This window comes from Salvelinus namaycush, chromosome 14 (genome assembly GCF_016432855.1).
Source record: "Salvelinus namaycush isolate Seneca chromosome 14, SaNama_1.0, whole genome shotgun sequence".
Taxonomy (NCBI): Eukaryota; Metazoa; Chordata; class Actinopteri; order Salmoniformes; family Salmonidae; genus Salvelinus; species Salvelinus namaycush.
Genome location: NC_052320.1, coordinates 16,848,847 through 16,871,639, shown reverse-complemented (window position 1 = coordinate 16,871,639; position 22,793 = coordinate 16,848,847). Strand labels below are relative to the sequence as shown.

Here is a 22,793-nt window from a genome sequence, read left to right as displayed (position 1 = left end):
AGACCATAGATAACAACAAGGCATGATTGTTTAGCATTTCATTTTTCCAACATTTCAAAATCTATCAGCAAAAATATTGATTTTACATTTTGACTGGTTCAATGTTAAAAATAAACAACTTTCAAGACTGAAACCCTTGGAAAACACAAGGCACCATTCCAAAGATTAACAATCAGTTGAGATCTCACCTTGACTGGGCGCTATAGTAAAAACGGACAGAAAGTCCAGCTACATTATGTACGATTATTTGTTTCTTTCAACAAAAACGTCACTAATTAATGTGCTTAGTGTTTGAACATGGATGACCTGAGTCACAGAGAAGCTCATCAATCAACTACAGACACCGCATCTGATGACAATTACAACCAACAGGTTACAAAACTTAAAAAGCTTGGCAGGGAGCATGCACACACACATGCATGCTTGTGCACACACACATGACAGAGAGAGAGGGTTAGAAAGGTCTTTGGTAAAGATAAGTACTCATTCAACCCAAAGCACGGTTCATACATCATATCGTTTTTTGAATTTCAAAATGGTTTTCTTTTAAAGTTTGTAGGACTTAAATTAGAATGAACCAATTGATATATGCAATTGATATTCTTCAGAAAACTGATACCCATCTAGGCGTAGTCTATATTCCTTGATTAAACCACAATTATGTAGTTTATAATAAATGAGTGCACAACTTAGAAATCAGCATTAGTGAACTGAAGATACTGTAATAGTAATCCTGTCCATTACAGTAAAAATGAAAAAGGCCTGTTGTGCATTTCTGAAACAACAATTGAGTGTTTGTACAATGACCCACTGCTAATTACCAAAACACTCAGGGTAAACTAAACTATAGCATTTATCTGGTACTACGCAGAGTGGTGATTTAGATTTTGTAAAAAAAGTTGGTGTTATTTGACAAATCTAACAACCAGTAACAGTTAACAGATTTCTTTCCCCCCCTGCCAAAAACAAACTACCAACCCCCAAAAATAAATAAACAATTAGAATGTGCAACATTTTCACATAAAACTGTATGAATAATACTGGCTTGAGGAAAATACTCTCCATCATTCTAGAATCAGGGAACAATGTAAATTCAATGTAAGATCAGGAAACTGTGAAAACAACTAAAAGGCTCTGGTAAAAGTGCACTGTTGAGATAAAATGTGTGGTTTAGCTAAATATCTTTGTATAAAACAACGAACACTAAAGAACATGTATTAGTCATCCTAAAATGAAGCCCAGCTATGACATTTTCTGTCTGCCCAAATTGAAGTAATTGTATAACACATTTACAAAAGACAGTAGAGCTCAGAAGATTCAGTCAATTTCCAAGACCAAAAACAACAAAGTGTCAAATGTGCAAAGCTTGCTAATGTCTTGGGCGACCTCCTTCGAAGGCATGGTGCTCCTCATGTGCTGAAATAGAAACAAACACATTAATCTCATGAGTTATCAATAGGCTCATTTATAGTAAGGGAAGAGTAAAGTTGTTTTGATGGGTGAACTACCACGTACTTTACTCTTGTTTTTATCATGTCATACAAGATTGAAAGTACTCACGCTTATAAAATACTGCTTTAAAAGTTATCTGTGGAAGAAGTTCATAGATCCTTCCTAGGATGTTTGCTTCGTTAGCAAAAAAGGCATTTCCATTCCAGATTTGAACAACATCTTCTCTGTCTCGAACGCTGACACTAACACCAACCACCTCATCCTCTGAAACATAACCAGAGAAAAATATATATTTCAGAAAAACATCAATACCCTTACATTTACATTTAAGTCATTTAGCAGACGCTCTTATCCAGAGCGACTTACATTTAACCTTTTTATTTAACTAGGCAAGTCAGTTAAGAACAAATTCTTATTTTCAATGACGGCCTAGGAACAGTGGGTTAACTGCCTTGTTCAGGGGCAGAACGACAGATTTGTACCTTGTCAGCTCGGGGATTTGAACTTGCAACCTTTCGGTTACTAGCCCAACGCTCTAACCACTAGGCTACCCTGCCGCCCCTGCTGCCCCTTCAGTATTTTGAGGTACAATTTTACAATGGAATATTGTAAAGCTGTAAACTTTTTACATCTTTACATTTAGTCATTTAGCAGATAACCTTAATTGCTCCTGTAAGTCACTCTGGATAAGAATAAGTGTCTTGCTCAAGGGCACATCAGTAGATTTTTCACCTAGTCAGCTCAGGCATTCGAACCAGCGACCTTTCAGTTACTGGCCCAATGCTCTTAACCGATAGCCGACTATGTTATATTACAAACACACTCTGTAATACATATAGGGTATTTCATCTTATACATCCAAGTCAAATAATTAATTATATATTAATAATAACATATCCATTCAGAACAAAAATACATAACATCTAATATAAAGAGACAGATGTAAGATTAATTCGCTTTACAAACAATCAAGTAAAGCATCTTCATAAAGACCGAAAGTTGATATACAGCGTGACAACAGCAGGGTTTTTGAAGAGATTCTCACAGCAATCTCATATGTTGTCACACATTAAGAAGGTAACATCTAGCATAACATCAGAGGAGTGTAGTTGTCATTTAATACTACCCTTCTGTTTGTGCCAAGGTTTAGAGAAATTGCTTTTGGGCTCTTCACCATCAAATCAAACTTTATTTGTCACATGCACAGAACAAAACAGATGTAGACCTTAGCGTGAAATGCTTACTTACACACCCTTAACCAATAATGCAGTTCAAGAAAGAGGCAAGAAAATATTTACCAAATAAACTAAAGTAAAAAAAGTATAAAAAGTAACAATAAAATAACAATAACTAGGCTATATACAGGGGGTAACGGTACTGAATCAATGTGCAGGGGTACAGGTTAGTCGTGGTAATTTTTACATGTAGGTAGGGGTAAAGTGACTATGCATAGATAAACAGCGAGTAGCAGCAGTGTAAATACACTAAATCAAATAATCCGGGTGGCCATTTGATTAATTGTTCAGCAGTCTTATGGCTTGGGGGGTAGAAGCTGTTAAGGAGCCTTTTGGTCCTAGACTTGGCACTCCGGTACCACTTGCCGTGCGGTAGCGGAGAGAACAGGCTATGACTTGGGTGACAATTCTTTGGGGCTTCCTCTGACACCTAGTACAGAGGTCCTGGATGGCAGGAAGCTTGGCCTCAGTGATGTACTGGGCCGTACGGACTACCCTCTGTAGCGCCTTACAGTCAGATGTCGAGCAGTTGCCATTCCAGGCGGTGATACAACCGTTCATACTAAAAGCAAATCCAGGAGATTGAAGTACAAGGTTGAAGGTGAATTAAATATTTCTTTGTGCAGAAAGAACAATGTCTCCAAACAGAATCTCACACACCTGTTTAATACCGCTACTAAATCCATGTAAGACGTTACTACTAGAAGGTCTGGTCGTGAGACATGCAGAGTTAGAGGGTTAGTAGGTAAACAAAACACTGGTTTATTCTGAATTGGACCCAACTACATTGGAGCAGCTACACACACAGTATGTGATTGACTCAAGACAGATAGTCACTAGCGCCACCATTAGAAATGTCCCCGGAGAGAAGATCTACTCATCACTTTTGACTACTGGACACACACACACTTAGTATGTGATTGCATCAATAAATTGATGACCGTGAGATTTGCTGATTGTATTGGAGTTCAGTTAGAGGTTGTGTGATTTCTCTAGTCTAGTATAACAGCTCTTGATCAGGGTTCAATTAGGTGGGTGAAATACAACGATCTATAAAGTGCACAAGTTGCTGGATGCTAGCTAGCTAGCAAGCCAAGGATAATTACTTTGTATATAGGACATCCTCTGACCTTACAGACAGTCTAAAGCAGAGGTTACTGCATACATAGAGAATAAAGAGTCATATCAGACAGGTCTCAGGTCTTCAGTATGTGATAATACTGCAGCAGGTCATTAGTATGGGTTCTGGTAATACTGAAGCATATCGTAGGTCTTGCTCCTGCTGCTGAGAAAGCAAATCTGGATGACCTTGAAAGCAGCAACCTCATACTGAGGTTGAGTCGCTACTTCAGCACTTTGATGGTCTGTCCTCTGAAGCATGGTAGTCCAGTATCAGAGTAACTAGAAACACCATTGCATCCATGTAGGCCCTGACAGCCAGGTACCCCCTGACACACACCTCCATAAATCATTTGAAAGGTATGGCCTCCATCTTGCCTCCCATGATCACCACCATCTCATCAGTCAGCTTGATGTCTGGCTCCCAGCCCAGGTTACCACCAGGAGAACTCTCAAGCATGAAGCCAAAGTTGATGTGGATAAGGCATCCCTTGCTGTCCTGCATGATGTTCCTGTTGTGTCCATCTTTGATTTGTAACAAAGAGCAGCAGGGTGTAAGCAGCCATATTACAGATGAAGTTATACCTCGCCTTCTGGAAGGCTAGAGTGGACTCGTCTTCATACTGGTTTCTGAAGTACTCATACATCCAAAAGTCTGTCTGCCCATCTGGTCACGGGATTTACAGTCTGGGATACACTCGATCACACCACACCCAGGGTCGGTAGCCACCACTCTGTAGGGAAACAAACAGGTCCAGTCCCGCCAGTTGGAAGATGTTCTTAGACAAATGATCTGGAGAGCCAGCACGTCCTGTCTGCAGTCATCTTACTTTAAAGATGGCGACCTGCCAGACGATCCTGCAAGTTACGTCTTCGCCCAGCTCCGCATCCTGGGAGTCATTCTGACAACGCAGACCCTTCCTCTCCAGCTCACTGACCCCACAACACTTCACCTTAAACTTAGCCAGGTACAGGGCCTTGGCAGCACTCTGTATGGGTGTTCCAGACTCAATGTCCAGTACAACGGCCTCTGGGTTACTGGGCAGGTAGCAGCCTTGTTAGACCTTGTCAAACAGAGCTTTGAGACATGCCCTCTTCCTCTCATCTCCCTTTGGGGTGAGCTTGATGATGGCGGAGACGTTGGTGATTTTGTTGAAGTAGTATTTAACTGCACCAGACTGAGAACCTATTATCTCCTCAATCATCTCCACCGACAGATCCCCGATGTTAGTCTTCATGTTCCAGATGAACTGGTGGGCCAAGAGCTGAGACTTCTGGGCCACCCACTGGATGTACTCTCTCATAGCCCATCTTGTCATAGTGCAGGACCTGAACAATCTGAGGAATGTAGAACAGGATGGCATCCGAAGGAAAGGCCCAGAAACCGTTGGATGAGCATGGCATTTCACAGAGTTATTCTGTATGGTTGACTGACTGTTACGGATACAGGTATTCTGTGTGTATCCTGTGTATTTCTTTTCTCTCCTTCTCCCCTACTCACAGGTGACAATCACCATTCCCCAATCAGTCGCTAATCAGAACACCTGCTCCTTTTCTCCTACCCAATCACATTCCCTTTCCCTTGGTTTAAAAACCCTGTCAGTTGTGTTCTCTAGAGCTCAATTCTCTTTGTCAATGCCATCTGTCTGTAGATCTCTTGTTTGGTTTGCAACTACATGTCACTTTGTCCCCATCTGTGAGTATTGGTTTTGTTATGGTGTTTGAGTGTTTCTTTGATAGTGGGAAAGGGGGTAACCAGACAGGTCACCCATGGGCATACACTACCCGTAGGTAAACTTTGTTAAATACACTAGTTAGAACTGGGCGGACCACCCACTGTATTTTTGGTTAGTTAGCTGTTGAAGTAGGCTAGTCTAGCTTAGGGGTGTTTGTGGATACTTATTATTTATTTCCTTGGGTCCAGCTCAGCCCCTTTTCCTGCTCCCCCCATTACTGTGTGTTTGTAAATAAACCCTGAGTGTTTGACGGTAGATATTAGTTGTCATGGTTATTTCGTTCTCACTCTGTCACTATAATTTGCATGAGTTATGTTACGGGTCCCATTACCATCCCCCCTAGACTGTCGGGCCAAAGGGATTCGTAACACTGACTCATTAGACATGACTGTACAAGCTGACAACAGACCATGTAAACCAAAACCTGCAGTTGGAGTCTGAAAAACACTGCACACAATGCACTCTCTCTTCACACTCTTACCTGAAGCACAGTAATCAGTGAATTGTTCCCCAATAGTGGCCAGCAGTAACTCCTTCCATACAGCAGGCTGGGGAAATGAAGACACATTTGAGTATGTAACCAATACTACACCCATTTACTCAACATGATAAATTAAATTTGTATGAATAATTAAAACATAACATTACTTGTATTGTACTTACAGTGCTTTCTTTGGGTACTTTCATTTTCCAAACTCCCCCCTTTGCATTACTCTCTTCTTCCCTGGATGAAATAGAAAGACAAGAGTAAATGAAAGGTCATAGAATATAATTTACACATAAATATGCATAGACTTATGTATGAATTAGGTGAGTTAGGCTCACCAGAGTGGTCTTCTCTCCCCTCTCATTAGGTGATAGCTACATCTCAGTGGTAGGCTGGACACTCCAGGTATATTGTTGTACACACTCCAAAAGCTCTATTCAAAAAGATGCAAGGAAAAATAGGTTCTTTACCATGACTTTCAAATTGCCTTATTGCTGCATTATTATTGATAAACAAAGCCATAACATAAAGTACAGTACACGTATGTATAATGATGTGATGCAGGCAGATCGTAAAACTCTCAACTAAACTAACACGCAAACCTTACCTGAACTGTTTGCACAGTGTAGATTTTTTTCAGACCTGATTCACATTCTGCTGCCGTTGTTCCTGGTAAAGATCTGGAGGAAAGATAAACAAAACATTAGTGCTGAGCGATTAACTGAAATGTTCTTCGTTGACCGATGGCGTTTCTCTAGAGAGATTTCTCTCTGAGACATGTTATCCAACTTAAGCGAAAAAACGTGGTCCTTAACTACAATGATCAGAATACATTGCGCATGCAGCTGCTTGTTTTCGTTGGTTCTTACCAAGTAAGCCTGTGGGGCCCAAGCACAGTGGTATAATAAAAACTGGAGACTCATGTTAGAAAAAGCCGATTCATGAACCGTCTATATCCGGGTTGCATCCGGTTTATATAGACCAACATCACATGCGCACTAGCACTCAGTGCGCACAGGGAGCAGTGAAGGCAGCGACGACGCCATCACGTATTCCAAAAACATGACAGACATTGGATGAATCTAACTTGTTAGATGCAGTGCCTTAGACGGCTGCGCCACTCAGGAGCCCAATAAGTCATAGTAAATGGACAGTCATTACCATCAATTGGTTTATTCTGTGTTACAGCACTGAACCCACATAATGCATAAAAAAAATAAAAAAACGAAATTGAAAACTGTGACTATTTTTTTTTAAACGAAACCGAACTCGTAAACACTCAGCACTACAAAACATCAATATTTAAACGAATTTATAACTCCGCATCTGGCATGATCTATCAGTCCTAAAAAAAATCCCAAAACGAAACCGAACTCGGAATCGCCCAGCACTACAAAACATCAATATTTAAACTAATTTATCATCTATCAGTCTTAAAATAACCTGTTTAGTTTTGTACCTATAGCAAGCCTTCATCCCACTCTCTGTAAACAGGCCTTACTAGATAACTCAGCCAAAAGAGGTTGTGCTCAAAGCAGCCAGGTCGGAGATCAGGTGTCAATCCCCTTTCCACTGGACTCTAGCCCAGCAGTAAACAAGAATGACCCCCTTTAAATTGTCTGCGTTCTCTCTTGGCCAGAGCAGTACATTGATGGATATACATAATTTCAATAAAAACACATTGAAAGGAAATATCTGTATATGCAAAATGATAATCTATGGCCATTATTGTGACATCCATCACAATGCACATGTTTTTATTAGAAAAAAAGCTACATCTAAATTGAAACCAAGACAGAGAACAATTGCCCACATTAAAGTGTCAGTGGATGGCAGTTGCCTAAACAAAAACAGACCAGCCTATGATTTGACTTTTAGTCTTGAGATTGGAAATAAATACTTTCACCACTAGGCCGATGTTTCATAAAAAACATGTTTACAACAAATCAGAGGGCCAAGTGCTTTCCCCAAACCAAGGTCTTAACAGACTATGCCCCAATACAAGCACTCACAGTGTTCATGAAAATAGACAAAGTCCAATTTCTGCAGGTCATGTGTACACCTCCCATAATATAATCATATTTACAAATACAGTGAAGCGGTGATCTGAAGTTTTAAAATAAATCAAAGACTGAGTTTGAGAACACGATATATCTAATGGTGCGCATGGTATCAAATCAGCTGAGGAATAAGAAGCAATGTATCGTGATTGCGAAAACAGACATAGTCAAGTGTAATAATCATATAATGTATAATGAATATGGTAGTCATCTTGCCTTATTGCGGCGTTATACGCATAACTGATTGCAAGGCCTACTCCTTTGTTTTGGCAAGAAGGCTTTCTAGCTATCGCAAATGCAATTTTGTTGACACAAACTCATCCCCATGAAAGCATAGAAAGAATCGCCATTAAGTAATGATAAAATGGTGAGCTTACCTATCAAGCCAAAAAGTCCACGGAGAATGTAATGGGAGAGTGCCGTTTCCATCGTTGTTCGTGATGTTCTCCAATTCTGTTTCGTCAATATGGATGTTACGTTCTGGGGAGTTTTGACTTACTGTTTTGTTCAATTGCAGATTCGGGACAGCAGGAACTGCCATTTCCTTGCTTGTAAAAAATGATCGAGTTGATTGTTTTTAAAAGATCTCGTTTCCGTTGTGATTGTATTGGAAGTGCCTACTCTGCTGACTCATTCGTCGCTTTACTGGTCTGCCGCCACAACAACAGTAAAATGATGACGTCTTGCTGTCTACAGACCAAACGTTCTTGTCAAAAGCGGCAGGCGCGATGCTGTAGAATAGAATGGAATATAATACAATGTATTTGTTCTATACTTTTCACAGTCCATTACACAAACATCAATACAGTAAATATGTCTAAATCAACCAGAATTATCATAATATTCAATCATCAGCATCATGACCTTAACCCATTTAATCCCGAATTTTCCCCAGACATGAAAATATCAAAATCAAGTGTCATTAGTAACCCTTTGAAATAATCGATCATTCTTTTTTGAAATTTTCATGGAAAAGTAGGTGAACAAGTGTGTTTTATGGTCGGTCACAATTGTGACCGGTGGGATAATGTTACATATACTGAATTAACATATTTCTCCTATGCAGTTATCAAAGTTCTTATATATCCCAGCCCATTTATTAACACATTTAAAACTCTGTCACTGGCAGTCCCCAGCATTGCCACTAGAATGCCCCGTCACATTCTAGTGTGACTATTTTACATATCAAAAACCCTTATACAACACCGATATGAAAACTGAGAGAAAAGACAAAAAAACAACAACCATCAACGTATTTCAACATTGTTACATTATTGTAATATACATTGTAACATTGTTACTTTAGTGGAACATGTATTGAAACATTAATATTGTAACATTTGAACTTGTACTTTAGTGCAATGTTCATTGTAACATTTTAGTGCAACATTCACTAACAACTGTATAGCAGTTGTGTGATTCATTCCCACTGAACATAAAGGTAACATTTAGGATAGAGGTAGCCTGTAGAATATGCATTCAAGTAGAGGCCTACACTGAACAAAATAAAATTATATATATATATAATGTGCCACTGCACATTGAGTGATTATATATATATCATAGAGGTAGGCTTCAGAACCAAGTGCAAGATTAGTTTGTGCATCACTATTTTGAACTGTGATCAGTCAAACCTACTGTCATACAATATGTCTTGAATCAATTGATCCTCTTTTCCATAAACATTTCAGTCATTTTGATTGCCTTTTTTGTCGACTTTTCTTTTCTTCCTAGAGTCCAATGTACTGCTTCTCCTCACCCTTTATCGACTTTTCTATTTTTCTTTTGTCTTTTTCAGCCCTTTTTCATTCACTCTTATCTCCTTTTCTACTGTCCATGGTATATCTTGAAGCACTCAATGTGCAGTGGTGCTTTGCATTTCTCACATGCATAGGTAGTGCGTTTGTCACAATGACGACATCTCTGGAACCGGTGCATCGTGTTGATTGGCCAGTGAGAAGCTTTGTCATATCTTGCCTGATCTTCAACAGTAGCAGCCAGTAAAGTTCTCCTTCCGTGGCTCAGTGGTTTCGTGCCAAACTTTTGCATATTTGGGTTGTATACTATGTGTTTTGGAATCACATCGGTGGCAGGACTCTTCGATCATTTGAACACTCAATCTTTATTTTTGACCACCTGCAGCTTTTCCCTTGGCTCTTCTGACTGGACCCTCTGGCGGGTAGAGGCCCTTGGCTTTTCATTATCAACAATGGAGGGGGGTGGGGGAGGTTGTGTATGGGGGGGGGTAGGTCATCATCACTGATAACGTTGTTCCTGTCATGATCTGTTTGCATAGGTTCAGCATATGCATTCATAGCCGGGCTGGCAAATGGCCTGTTCATGGTCCATATCTGACCCATCGCTATCACAGTCACTGAGAACAGCATCTTTCTCATTTTGAGGGATAACTGCAATGTTGCATGCCTTGTCTGGGCAGTCACCTAGATCCAACATATCCAGAACTTGACTCAAAGTGAAACTAAAAGAAAGAACAGAGTAGAAAGTTACGTAAAACCAGAACTATGTGTGTATATAACTATGTGTATACCTAGATGCACTGTGTTATCCCGCCGGTCACTATTGTTGCCGTCGACATGTTTACTCATTCTATGACCACACTGAACAAAGTTGAGTAACTGCAAATGCATTTTTCAATACTAGACACATTAAAGATGATGTGTACCAAAAATCTTTGTCCTATCTTTATGTTAACATACTTTACTAACCTTTTGTTTGGGAGCTTTGATGCAGCCACCCTCTTCTCATGGTGCAACCAGGAAGTAAACAGCTCTGGTCATGTGACAATTTACACTAAACATGTGACACTGCACATATTTCATTGAAACCCTTCATTATTTAAATATTTGCTGGAAATGCATTGATACGTCATTCAGTAAAAATGTTTAGAGCCTTATAACTGGAAACGTTTTTTACGGTCACTATTGTGATTGATGGGATTAAATAGGTTAATAAACATCTATGGCCAGCATGGGTACCAGTCTGTTTATCTAACATTCCACTCCTTGAACTCGATGTCATTATGCTAAAGTTTATCATGACAGGACTGGCAAAGAGTAGAATGAACTAAACAAACTGGTACTCAGACTAAAACATCTAAGCATGACATTGATATTTTCAGTGACAATTGCATCTGCCAATATAAAATAGATTGATGATCTGAATGTGTGAATGAACATTATACATGCCCTTTATATTCAAATAAAATAAAATAAAATTTCCATTGTCACATGCTTCGTTAACTACAGGTGTAGACTAACAGTTTCAATGCTTACTTACTGTCCTTTCCCAACAATGCAGAATACAATAAAAAATATACAATAAAAAATTGTAACACAAGGAATAAATACACAATGACTCAATGATAGCTACCAGTACCAAGTCGATGTGTAGGGGTACGAGGAAATGGAAGTTGATATGTACATATACAGTGCATTCGGAAAGTATTCAGACGACCCCTTGACATTTTTCACATTTTGTTACGTTACAGCCTCATTCAAAAATGGTTTAAATTGTGTTTTTTTCCCTCATCAATCTACACACAATACCCCATAATGTCTCGAGATATTGCTCCCCTGAGGTAGAGTACCTCAAGATCAGCTGTAGACCACACTATCTACAGAGAGAGTTTTCATCTATATTTTTCGTAGCCGTCTATTTACCACTGTTGCTGGATCAATGACCGTGCTCAATGAGCTGTATTCCGCCATAAGCAAACAGGAAAACTAGTGGCCGGGGACTTCAATGCAGGGAAACTTAAATCAGCATGTTACATGTGTGGGGGGAAAAAAATAATTATAGACCACCTTAACTCCATACACAGAGATACGTACAAAGCTCTCCCTCGCCTTCCATTTGGCAAATCTGACCATAACTCTATTCTCCTGATTCCTGCTTACAAGCAAAAATTAAAGCAGGAAGCACCAGTGACTTGGGCAATAAAAAAGTGATCAGATGAAGCAGATGCTAAACTACAGGACTGTTTTGCTAGCACAAACTGGAAATGTTCTGGGATTCTTCCGATGGCATTGAGGAGTACGCCACATCAGTCACTGGCTTTATCAATAAGTGCATCGAAGACGTCCCCCCCACAATGACTGTACCTACATACCCCAACCAGAAGCCATGGATTACAGGCAACATTCGCACTGAGCTAAAGGGTAGAGCTGCCGCTTTCAAGGAGCGGGACTCTAACCCAGAGGCTTATAAGAAATCCCGCTATGCCCTCCGACGAACCATTAAACAGGCAAAGAATCAATACAGGACTCAGATCGAATTGTACTACAATGGCTCCGACGCTTGTCGGATGTGGCAGGGCTTGCAAACTATTACAGACTACAAAGGGAAGCAGAGCCGAGAGCTGCCCAGTGACACGAGCCTACCAGACGAGCCAAATAACTTCTATGCTCGCTTCGAGGCAATTAACACTGAAACATGCATGAGAGCATCAGCTGTTCCGGACGACTGTGTGATCACGCTCTCCGCAGCTGATGTGAGTAAGTGGCAAATGTCTACACTGGCATTATCAACCTCTCCCTGTCTGAGTCTGTAATACCAACATGTTTCAAGCAAACCACCATAGTCCCTGTGTCCAAGAACACGAAGGTAACCTGCCTAAATATCTACAGACCCGTAGCACTCACGTCTGTAGCCATGAAATGCTTTGAAAGGCTGGTCATGGCTCACATCAACACCATTATCCCAGAAACCCTAGACCCACTCAATTTGCATACTGCACCAACAGATCCACAGATGACACAATCTCTATTGCACTCCTCACTGCCCTTTCCCACCTGGACAAAAGGAACACCTACTGTATGTGAGAATGCTATTCATTGACTACAGCTCAGCGTTCAACAACATAGTGCCCTCAAAGCTCATCACTAAGCTAAGGACCCTGGGACTAAACACCTCCCTCTGCAACTGGATCCTGGACTTCCTGATGGGCTGCCCCCAAGTGGTAAGGGTAGGTAACAACACATTCGCCACGCTGATCCTCAACACGGGGGCCCCTCAAGGGTGCGTGCTCAGTCCCCTCCTGTACTCCATGTTCACTCATGACTGCATGGCCAGGCACAGCTCCAACACTATCATTAAGTTTGCTGATGACACAACAGTGGTAGGCCTGATCACCGACAACGATGAGACAGCCTATAGGGAGGAGGTCAGAGACCTGACTGTGAGGTGCCAGGACAACAACCTCTCACTCAACGTGATCAAGACAAAGGAGATGATTGTGGACTACAGGAAAAGGAGGACCGAGCACGCCCCCATTCTCATCAACGGGGCTGTAGTGGAGTAGGTTGAGAGCTTCAAGTTCCTTGGCGTCCACATCACCAACAAACTAACATGGTCCAAGCACAGTTCATGCTTGGATCAAGTCGTGAAGAGGGCATGACAAAACCTATTCCCCCTCAGGAGGCTGAAAAGACTTGGTATGGGTCCTCAGATCCTCAAAAGGTTTTACAGCTGCACCTTCGAGAGAATCCTGACAGGTTGCATCACTGCCTGGTATGGCAACTGCTCGGCCTTCGACCGCAAGGCACTACAGAGGTAGTGCTTGTGGCCCAGTACATCACCGGGGCCAAGCTTCCTGCCATCCAGGACCTCTATACCAGGCGGTGTCAGAGGAAGGCCCTAAAAATGGTCAAAAACTCCAGCCACCCCAGTCATAGACTGTTCATTCTGTTACCGCACGGTAAACGGTATCGGAGCGTCAAGTCTAGGTACAAGAGGCTTCTAAACAGCTTCTACCACCAAGCCATAAGACTCCTGAACAGCTAATCAAATGGCTACCCAGACTATTTGCACCCCCCCCCCCCCCCCCCCTTCCCCCACACTGCTGCTAGTCTCTGTTATTATCTATGCATAGTCACTTTAATAACTCTACCTACATGTACATAATTACCTCAATTACCTCGACACATTGCCTCTGTACCGGTACCCCCTGTACATAGCCCCGCTTTTGTTATTTGCTGTTGCTCTTTAATTATTTGTTATTCTTGTCTCTTACTTTTTTTGTGGTATTTTCTTAAAACTGCATAGTTGGTTAAGGGCTTGTAAGTAAGCATTTCACTGTAAAGTCTACACCTGTTGTATTCGGCGCATTTTACAATTTTAAAAAATTGTATTTTATTTAATTGGAGAGGATGGGAGGAGTGGTGGTAAGCGTTTGCTGGGATCCCGCCCATGTGGGTGTGGAGTGTAATGAGAATACCGATGTGGTGGCTAAGAGTGCTGTGAGGAGAGAGGGGGTAGATATTCAGGTCCCACTGGGCCGCAGGGAAGACAAATTCTTGATCCGGGAAAAAGGCCTCGATCTTTAGCAAAAAGGGAGTGGGATGCTAGTAGTAAGGGGAGGCAATCCCTAACAAAAAATGTGCAGTCAGCATGCAGTATAACTGCAGTACATTGTAGTATAACTGTAGTTATAATGCAGTATAACTGCAGTATGCTAATAATGCTGCGTCCAAAAGAACACCGTTATTTTTACTGCAGTAACTTTGAAGTGTAACTGCTGTTACAGTGCAATATAACTGCAGTACATTGCAGTTATTCAGCAATCACAAAACAGCAATCCTTTTTTGTAAGGGATTTTATCCCGTGCATCGATCATTAAAGGAAGAGGTGGGGAGTATGGGATGTAGGAGAGAGGAAGTTCTGTGGAGTAGACTACGGTTTGGGCAGACAGGTTTGAATGACACGCTGTGGATGATGGGGAGACATGAAACAGGTCTATGTGGTGAATGTTTAGTGGAGGAAACGGTGGAGCATGTGTTGATATTTTGTGAACTGCATTATGTAGCTCGACGGGGTTAGGGTTTGGGTGGTGAAGTGGGGGGGTTCGGGGGGGGTGTTTAGGGCTCTATTTCACTTTCTTAGAGGAACAGGACTAACGAAGATAATTTCATGTAGGTAGGCTGTGACTGGCCTCACACTCCAGTACAGTAGGTGGCGGGGAACGCACCTTAAAAGTTGGATGCGATCCGCCAAACCAATCCCAAAGAAGAAGCCCGGTTTGCCAGACATACTCTGACTGGACATGCCCAGTTGAGTGGGTAGCTAACGTTAGCTAGCAAGTGTGTGACAAACGGCGCCATAAACTCACTGGGATGCATTGTTGCTAGCTAGCGGTAGCTAGCTTTTTCTGATTTCCTGTCGCTGGTGTGTAGGGGACTTCGGTTGCCATAAAATAGCTTACGTTACAACCATGGAAATCGACACACTTTTGGAGGGTTTTACGGGTAAGTCAACTCGCGTTTGCTGATTTTCCGTATATGTACATGATTAACTAGCTACATTTGAATTTACAAGCGTAACGTTAAGTAGCTGCATATATTATACTCGTTGGACGGCTAACTTGGCTAGCTAGCTTGTAGCTATCAGTCGAAATTGTTAGCTAGCTAACTCGCGCTAGGCCTATTTTATTTAGATAACGTTACTGTACTTGTATAATTCAAAACGTATGTGAATAGGTGTATTGTGTTGAAGCTATTTTACCCACATTGTAGTTGCATAGTTATCCGGTCGCTGTAACCTAGTTTATGTTAGCCATGGATGGTTAATTAGTTTTCTAGCTAGGTAACGTTACTGTTAGATCGCTAACGCAGTGGTTCCCGTGCAGTTAATTATTGGTGCCTGCTAACGTTACCCTGCACTGCAACACTGCACATAACTTGAAATAGTTTCATATTTTCATGCATCTACGTTCAGACTTCGAGAAGAAAGGGAAGAAAGATGCCTGCCCTGCCCTGGATCAATTTCTGTGTCATGTCGCCAAAACGGGAGAAACGATGTGAGTGTCTGATAAATGATTCCAACGGTGCCAGCCACTTTTCTAATGAGAAGACAATGTGTCAATACAGGATATAAATAAAACGACTGGTAAATTACAACTCGTGGATAGTCATATTCCAGAAATCTCGATATGTTACCAAATCCAAAGTTGTTTGAGGAGACATGATTGTGTGGTCCCAAGACTGGTAGTTATCACAGCATCAAGGCTGCATCTCTGTTGGATAGGTTATAAGGTGTCTGATCTAGAGAGGATAACTTTTTGGTCTCTCATCCTTTCCAGGATTTCATGGTCACAGTTCAAAAGTTATTTCCTGTTTAAACTTGAGAAGGTAATGGATGACTTCAGAGCCTCGACACCAGACCAGCGAGGGCCAGCTAATCCTAATGTGGAGTACATTCCGTTTGAAGAGATGAAGGAGAGGATTCTCAAAATCGTAGAAGGATACAACGGGTGAGTATCCTCTACTAACCAGTGCTGAAACGTCTAATAAAACTATCCCTTTTCTTGTTTTACCAGTAGGTCTTTGTGTAGCCCTAGTATACAGCCATGGTGAGGAAAGTATACCTTCTTGACAAATATCCATATTTTCCAGGATTCCGTTCACCATCCAGCGTCTGTGTGAGTTACTGACTGAGCCAAAGAGGAACTACACAGGAACAGACAAGTTCCTCAGGGGAGTGGAGAAGGTAAGTATCATCACTTCTACTGACATCATTTCTCATAATGGGTGTTTGAATGAGGGTATTAAGCCTAGTAAGAATACCTAAGTCACATACACATGTCCTTGTGTTGATTTGAGTGAGTAATGTATTCTCGCATGGCCCAGTTTTATTTTTTTATAAACAAGTTAGAATTGCTTGTATTAATATACAATATAAATGCTTGGGGATTGATGGTGTTTATGTTTTGCAGAATGTGATGGTGGTCAGCTGTGTGTGTCCTACATCAGAGTAAGTATTCTGTCATGTTTCTCTACCCTACCCCTTTAGTGTTTTTTTTTTTATAGCAAAACATACTTTAAAGGTGCTAATGTACACAGGATTTTTTGCATTGTAATTACAGAAAATATCGGTGGCTAATAGTGGAATGATAGTGCTTCACAGTATTACAGTGTTGCATTTTGATTCACTGTGATATTCACTTGTTGATTTCTTCCGCTGGTGTGGCATCTTTTGTCAAACTGGGAAAGCTGTTCTGACTTTGGCTGTGTTATCTAGTGGAAATCGCTAATTTCCTGGTTGCTAAAATTCTACACTGTTCGCTCAATTTCCACTTATGTGAGAAAACAAGCACTCAATATTGTAGGGAATCATTGTACCATCTAAATCGCTGTGAAATGTATTTTCAGCAACAACAAAAATCATATTTACAGCTGTTTGAAGCTGGTGGACCAAAAAACGAAATTAACTTGTTTTGGTTCACCCTCTTCAAACAGCTGAAAATATACTTTTTTGTTATTGATTTAGATGGTACAATGATTCCCTACAATATTCAGTGCTTGTTTTCTCACAGAAATTGTGAGAAACTGCTTCCGTCCCTCTCCTTGCCCCTACCTGGGCTCGAACCAGGGACCCTCTGCACACATCGACAACAGTCACCCTCGAAGCATTGTTACCCATTGCTCCACAAAAGCCCAGGCCCTTGCAGAGCAAGGGAAACAACTACTTCAAGGTCTCAGAGCGAGTGACGTCACTGATTGAAACGCTATTAGCGCGCACCCCGCTAACTAGCTAGCCATTTCACACAGTTTACACGAACAGTGTAGAATTTTAGCAACCAAGAAATTAATTTCCACTAGATAACACAGCCACAAAGTCAGAACAGCTATCCTAGTTTGACAACAGATGCCGCACCGGCGGGCAAAAATCAATAGGCGAATATCACAGCCAATCACAACACTGTGGGTAAGCAATACTGTGAAACACTATCCTTCCACCATTAGCGCCAGATATATTATGGAAAAGTGCTGAAGTTACAATGTAAAAAACCCAAAAAACAAATCCTATGTATAGCACTTTAAAGCTAACAATCACTTGGATTTGTTGAGTCACTCTGCCTCTTTTTAAAGGAAAAATGAGGCAACCAGTGTAAACAGAATCAATGGAGTGATGTTCCCTGGCAATACCGCTATTTATTCAGAAAGGTGAGAGATACCTACTTGTCAATGGTTAACTTTCAGTTATGCTATAAAAATTTACAAAAACATAAAACCGGGATAAGGAACCCAAATGAAACCCAGCAGTCTTTCTTTCCAGGGATCCCTGAACATAGGGGGAGAAGGTTTACTAATTTACTCATACCAAATATGATTGTCAGACAGTGGGCAGCACTGTAGTGTTGCTTGAATTAATCTCCTTGTTATTAATTAAATTAAATTGCAATATGGATTCAGTTGCGACAACATTTGATTGTATGAAAGTATTAGATTATGCAGAGATTATTTTCTCTCCTTACGGTAGGAATGTAAATGGACCAGGCACCCCAAGGCCACTGAACAGACCAAAGCTATCACTATCCACCTCTCTGGCTACAAACGGTCTCCCTGACAGCACAGAAGATAAGGAGCCACTCACAGAACAAGAAGAGGAGCATGTTGTCAGGTAAATAGCATTGTGTGAAAGCCAGGTGACTGTCAGCAGAAATATAATGCCCTGATAACACGTGTAAATGTTTTATAAGATATATATATATAATTAGAGCAACTGGTTCTGATGTTTTGACCCTTCTTTTAGTGATTCCTCGGTATCGGAAAGTGATGCCACACAGAGCAGTCTGATGAAGACTAAGCATCCGGAAGAGGATGTAACGGAGGCAGAGAGCCACGAAGTCAAGAGGCTGAAGTTTGACAAAGACATGGATGAAGAGGAGGATGAGGTAGACAAGGAGATGTCATGTCCTGCACCTGCCCAAAGTTCATCAGACATGCCAGAATCGTCAACAGATGTTGTTGAGGAAGAAAAAGAGAAGTCTGCTGATATGCTCACCACAGACGATCATGGTATGTATTTTGTACAATGGGGCATTTTCAAATCACATTATGTGATTTGTGAAAGGGAAAATGACATGAATCTAAAAATAACATTGCTAAAATGGATTAATTGATTTATGGAAGGAGGTAATGGTATTATTGTTCTTGCCTTCTGTCCCCCAGAGCCCTCCAGTACTCAGACAGAAGATCCCTTTGATGACGAGGAAGAGCCATCAGAGAGGGAGGCTGAGTATGGCCCCATCCACAGTCTAAAGAGTGACAGCACCATGGACCAGTCAGAGGAGCAGCTTGCTCAGTCAGGGAATGATCTGAGTTTAGAGGAACAGGATGAAGGAGATTGCAGTGACCCAGTAAGTAGCAGCAGTAGCAGCAATGGGGAGGGAGCACCCAGTGAAGAGCCGGTCCCCTCTGCCTCTCCCAGCAGTACAGCTGAGTCGTTGGCAGAGGGCGCTGCTGCAGAAAACTGTTCGGAAAGCTCAGAGATGGCAGATGAGCCCATGGAACAGGACTAACCTGAGGCTGAGGGGCCCCCCCCCCCAACATTATTTTACACTGTATATTGATACTGTACCAAACCCAGGAGATCTCTGTACCACCATGGACCTGTAATCTCCCAGCACAGGGAGGCTTTTTGTGAGGCCTCAGAGGATTTTCACCCTCAGGTCTCTTCTTCACGCCTTTTTTGACCCACCCACCTCCTGACGGCCACACATCAGTCCGTTTTTAAAAACTGGAACTTATCATTTAAAGTTCCCCTCCAGCTAGTTTTTTTAAAAAGCCTGTGGCATTCAAAAAAGCGACTCAGCTGTACTTTTTTATCACCTTGATAGTTTTTATTTCTCTCATGGATCATTGTCATTTTAATATTTACTGCTATTTTAGACACCAGTTCTAAAGCTGTTTGGTTAACATTGTGATAAGGAATGAATCAGCCACTTCTGTGTGTTGTGATCTCAATCTGTGGTGAACGTATCATGTTGGCCGGCCCAGTTAGGGTCTCCTCTGGATCTGTGGGATGCCTTGGGTTTTCCCTTGGTAAAGCTACCGTTCACATCTATGTTTAAATTTTTTGTATAGTTGTCCATACTTTGGAATGTAAAGTATGAAGGATTGTCCATGACACACATCTGTTCCATAAAACCACTGGAAGCCCTTGTCCTGCAAGTTTGGTAATCTTGCAAAGTTAACATACTGAAACCATGGATTGCAACCAATCCTCATGTACTATTGCACTCTGATTGAACAAAACAGATAGTGCTTTCAGAAAGTATTCATACCCCTTGACTTATTCCACATTTTGTTACAGCTTGAATTCAAAATGGCTTGAATGTTAACACACAATACCCCATAATGAAAACACATTTTTAGAAGTCTTTGCACATTTATTGAAAATGAAATAAATATCTAACTTACAAACTTACACACCCCTTTGTTATGTCACACCAAACTGAGCTCAGGAGCAGCCAACTTCCTTTGATCATCCTTGAGCTGTCACTGCAACTTGATTGGAGTCCACCTGTGGCCAATTCATTTGTTTGGACATGATTTAGAAAAACACCTGTCTATATAAGGTCCCACAGTTGACAGTGCATGTCAGAGCAGAAACTATACCATGAAGTCCAAGGAACTGTCTGTAGAGTGCCGAGACACGATTGTGATGAGGCATATATCTGGGGGAAGGGTATAAAACAATTTTAGAGTGTTAAGTTTTTGCGAGCACAGTGGTCTCCATCATTGGGACATTGAAAAAATATAGAACTACCCAGACTGCCTAGAGCTAGCCGTCCGACCAAGGCAAGAAAGACCTTTGGTAAGGGAGGTGACCAAGAACCCAATGACCACTCTGACAGAACTACAGAGTTCCTTGGTTGAGATGGGAGAACCTGCCAGAAGGACAAGTCTTTACGCACTTCACCAATCTGAGCTTTATGGGAGAGTGGCCAGACGGAAGCCGCTCCTAACAAAAAGGCACATGATGGAAGGCCTGGAGTTTGCAAAAAGGCATATGAAAGATGGAGCATAAGGAAACATATTCTGTTGTCTGATGAGAGACAAATTGGCCTGAATGCAAAGCGCTATGTCTAGAGAGAAACAGGCACAGCTAATCACCCATCTAACACCCTACTGTATAGCGGTGGTGGCAGCATCTTGCTATAGGGATGCTTTTCAGTGGCAGGGACTGAGAGACTGGTAAGGATACCGCGAACAATTAATGGTGTCAAATCCCTGATGAGAACCTGCTTCAGAGTGCAAATGACCTTGGACTGGGGTGAAGATTTACGTTCCAACAGGACAATAACCCCAAGCATATAGCCAAAGCAATGCTGGAATGACTTCAGAACAAGAGTTTGAAAGTCCTTGAGTGGCTCAACCAAAGCCCATTAAATCTATGGAATGACTTGAAGATTGCTGTTCACCACCACTTCCCATTTAACTTAACAGAGCTTGAGAAAATCTGCAAGGAAGAATGGGAGGAAATCCCCAAGTCCAGATGTGCAAAGCTGATGCAGACGTACCCAAGATGACACAAAGCTGTAATCGCCACCAAAGGTGTTTTTACAAAGTATTGACTCGGGTGTGAATACTTATGTAAATTATATGTATTTATTTTTCAATACATTTGCAAAAATGTGTAAATGTTTTCACTTTGCCATTATGGGGTATTTTGTGTAGGAAAATTGAATTCAGGCTTTAACCCAACAAAATGTGGAATAGGTTGAGGGGAATGAATACTTTCTGACAGCACTGTATAGCTGTGAATCAATTGCTCTAAACATTCCAGGAGCACTCTATCCCATCGTTCTCTACCTTCTCACCTGTTGCTAAGTCTTCCAAAACATCAGAAGACAATAATATTGCCAATTTCCTGATTTCTGTTGTCTGACAGTATTGAGTGAATGCTTTTCTGTTGACCACAGTTACTGTCAGTTTTTGTGTCCGATTTACTCAAATGGTAAGAAAACATGGTGTACTTAAGTTCTCACAATCTTTTCAATTGAATAAAACTACATTTGTCAAATTGAAATGTCTATATCAGCACTAAATGTCATTGATCACAAGAATCTTGTTTGATTTTATTTTGAGAGTTTACTGGCTGCCATATCTTTACCAGTTTCTGCAACTGTCTTTTTATATATTAGGATAAACATTTCTGTAAAGTAGATTTTGTAGATTGTAATATGTGTTCACTGCCTTTGTGAAACCGATTGATATCTGTAAATTGAATGATTGGCTTTCAGCACAGTATTCATATGAAGCAATAAATGCTAACATTTTAAGTGTGGGGTTTGCTTAATTTGTATCAGTACGTTTTTCAAATAACTTTTGCCAACTATGAATACATCCTTTGAATATATTATGTCCTTATCTGTACATTTTCAGAGAAAGTTATGAGAGTATCTCCAGATGGCCTTGACACTCAGGCTAATGATACTTATCCGTGTCCCTATGAAACACCTAGTCAGCAGATTACATGAGCCAAGATGTGCTAGACGGGGGTGTTCAGTCAACACACTGGGAATATCTCAATTGCATATTTCTCGCGTCCTCAAAATCCAATGGCGCAGGTCAGAGGGGAGGGACCTCTGGCTTTCTCATCCAATTGGTTTTGAGGAGGAGCCGGAGAGAGGACACTAGGAGTATGCAATTGAGATCTTCACACTGTTCAACTATAGGAAACAAGGACAGTCAGTCCCACAAGTGTGTTTTTCCAACCTCTGCCTCCTGCAACCTGTCTAGTGTATATACATTTGATAAATGTTTCTCATATCGATATCAGGATTTTCATGTCTTCCATTCAAAAATGTAACAAGGGGTATTTGGAGACACAGTCAACTGGTAAATTGTTAGGCCTACTACTGAGCCATGGAATACAATAATAAATGTTGATCATAAAGTAC

The 22,793-nt window shown here is 41.2% G+C and overlaps 2 protein-coding genes across 2 annotated transcripts; one reads left to right on the top strand and one right to left on the bottom strand.

Moving 5' to 3' along the window:
* Positions 1-23: 23 nt before the first annotated feature.
* Positions 24-8,779, bottom strand: LOC120059202 (eukaryotic translation initiation factor 4E type 3-like). The gene is made up of 7 exons (XM_039008071.1): positions 8,467-8,779; positions 6,637-6,709; positions 6,368-6,462; positions 6,206-6,266; positions 6,024-6,090; positions 1,561-1,716; positions 24-1,416 (listed from the first exon to the last, which is right to left on the bottom strand). The coding sequence occupies exons 1-7, from the start codon at positions 8,628-8,630 to the stop codon at positions 1,370-1,372; spliced, it is 663 nt and encodes a 220-aa protein (XP_038863999.1). The 5' UTR covers positions 8,631-8,779; the 3' UTR covers positions 24-1,369.
* Positions 8,780-15,156: 6,377 nt separating this feature from the next.
* LOC120059200 (serine/threonine-protein phosphatase 4 regulatory subunit 2-A-like) lies at positions 15,157-22,172 on the top strand. The gene is made up of 9 exons (XM_039008062.1): positions 15,157-15,351; positions 15,821-15,902; positions 16,185-16,355; positions 16,498-16,591; positions 16,818-16,855; positions 17,974-18,048; positions 18,365-18,505; positions 18,638-18,903; positions 19,057-22,172. The coding sequence occupies exons 1-9, from the start codon at positions 15,318-15,320 to the stop codon at positions 19,404-19,406; spliced, it is 1,251 nt and encodes a 416-aa protein (XP_038863990.1). The 5' UTR covers positions 15,157-15,317; the 3' UTR covers positions 19,407-22,172.
* The last annotated feature ends 621 nt before the right edge of the window (positions 22,173-22,793 follow it).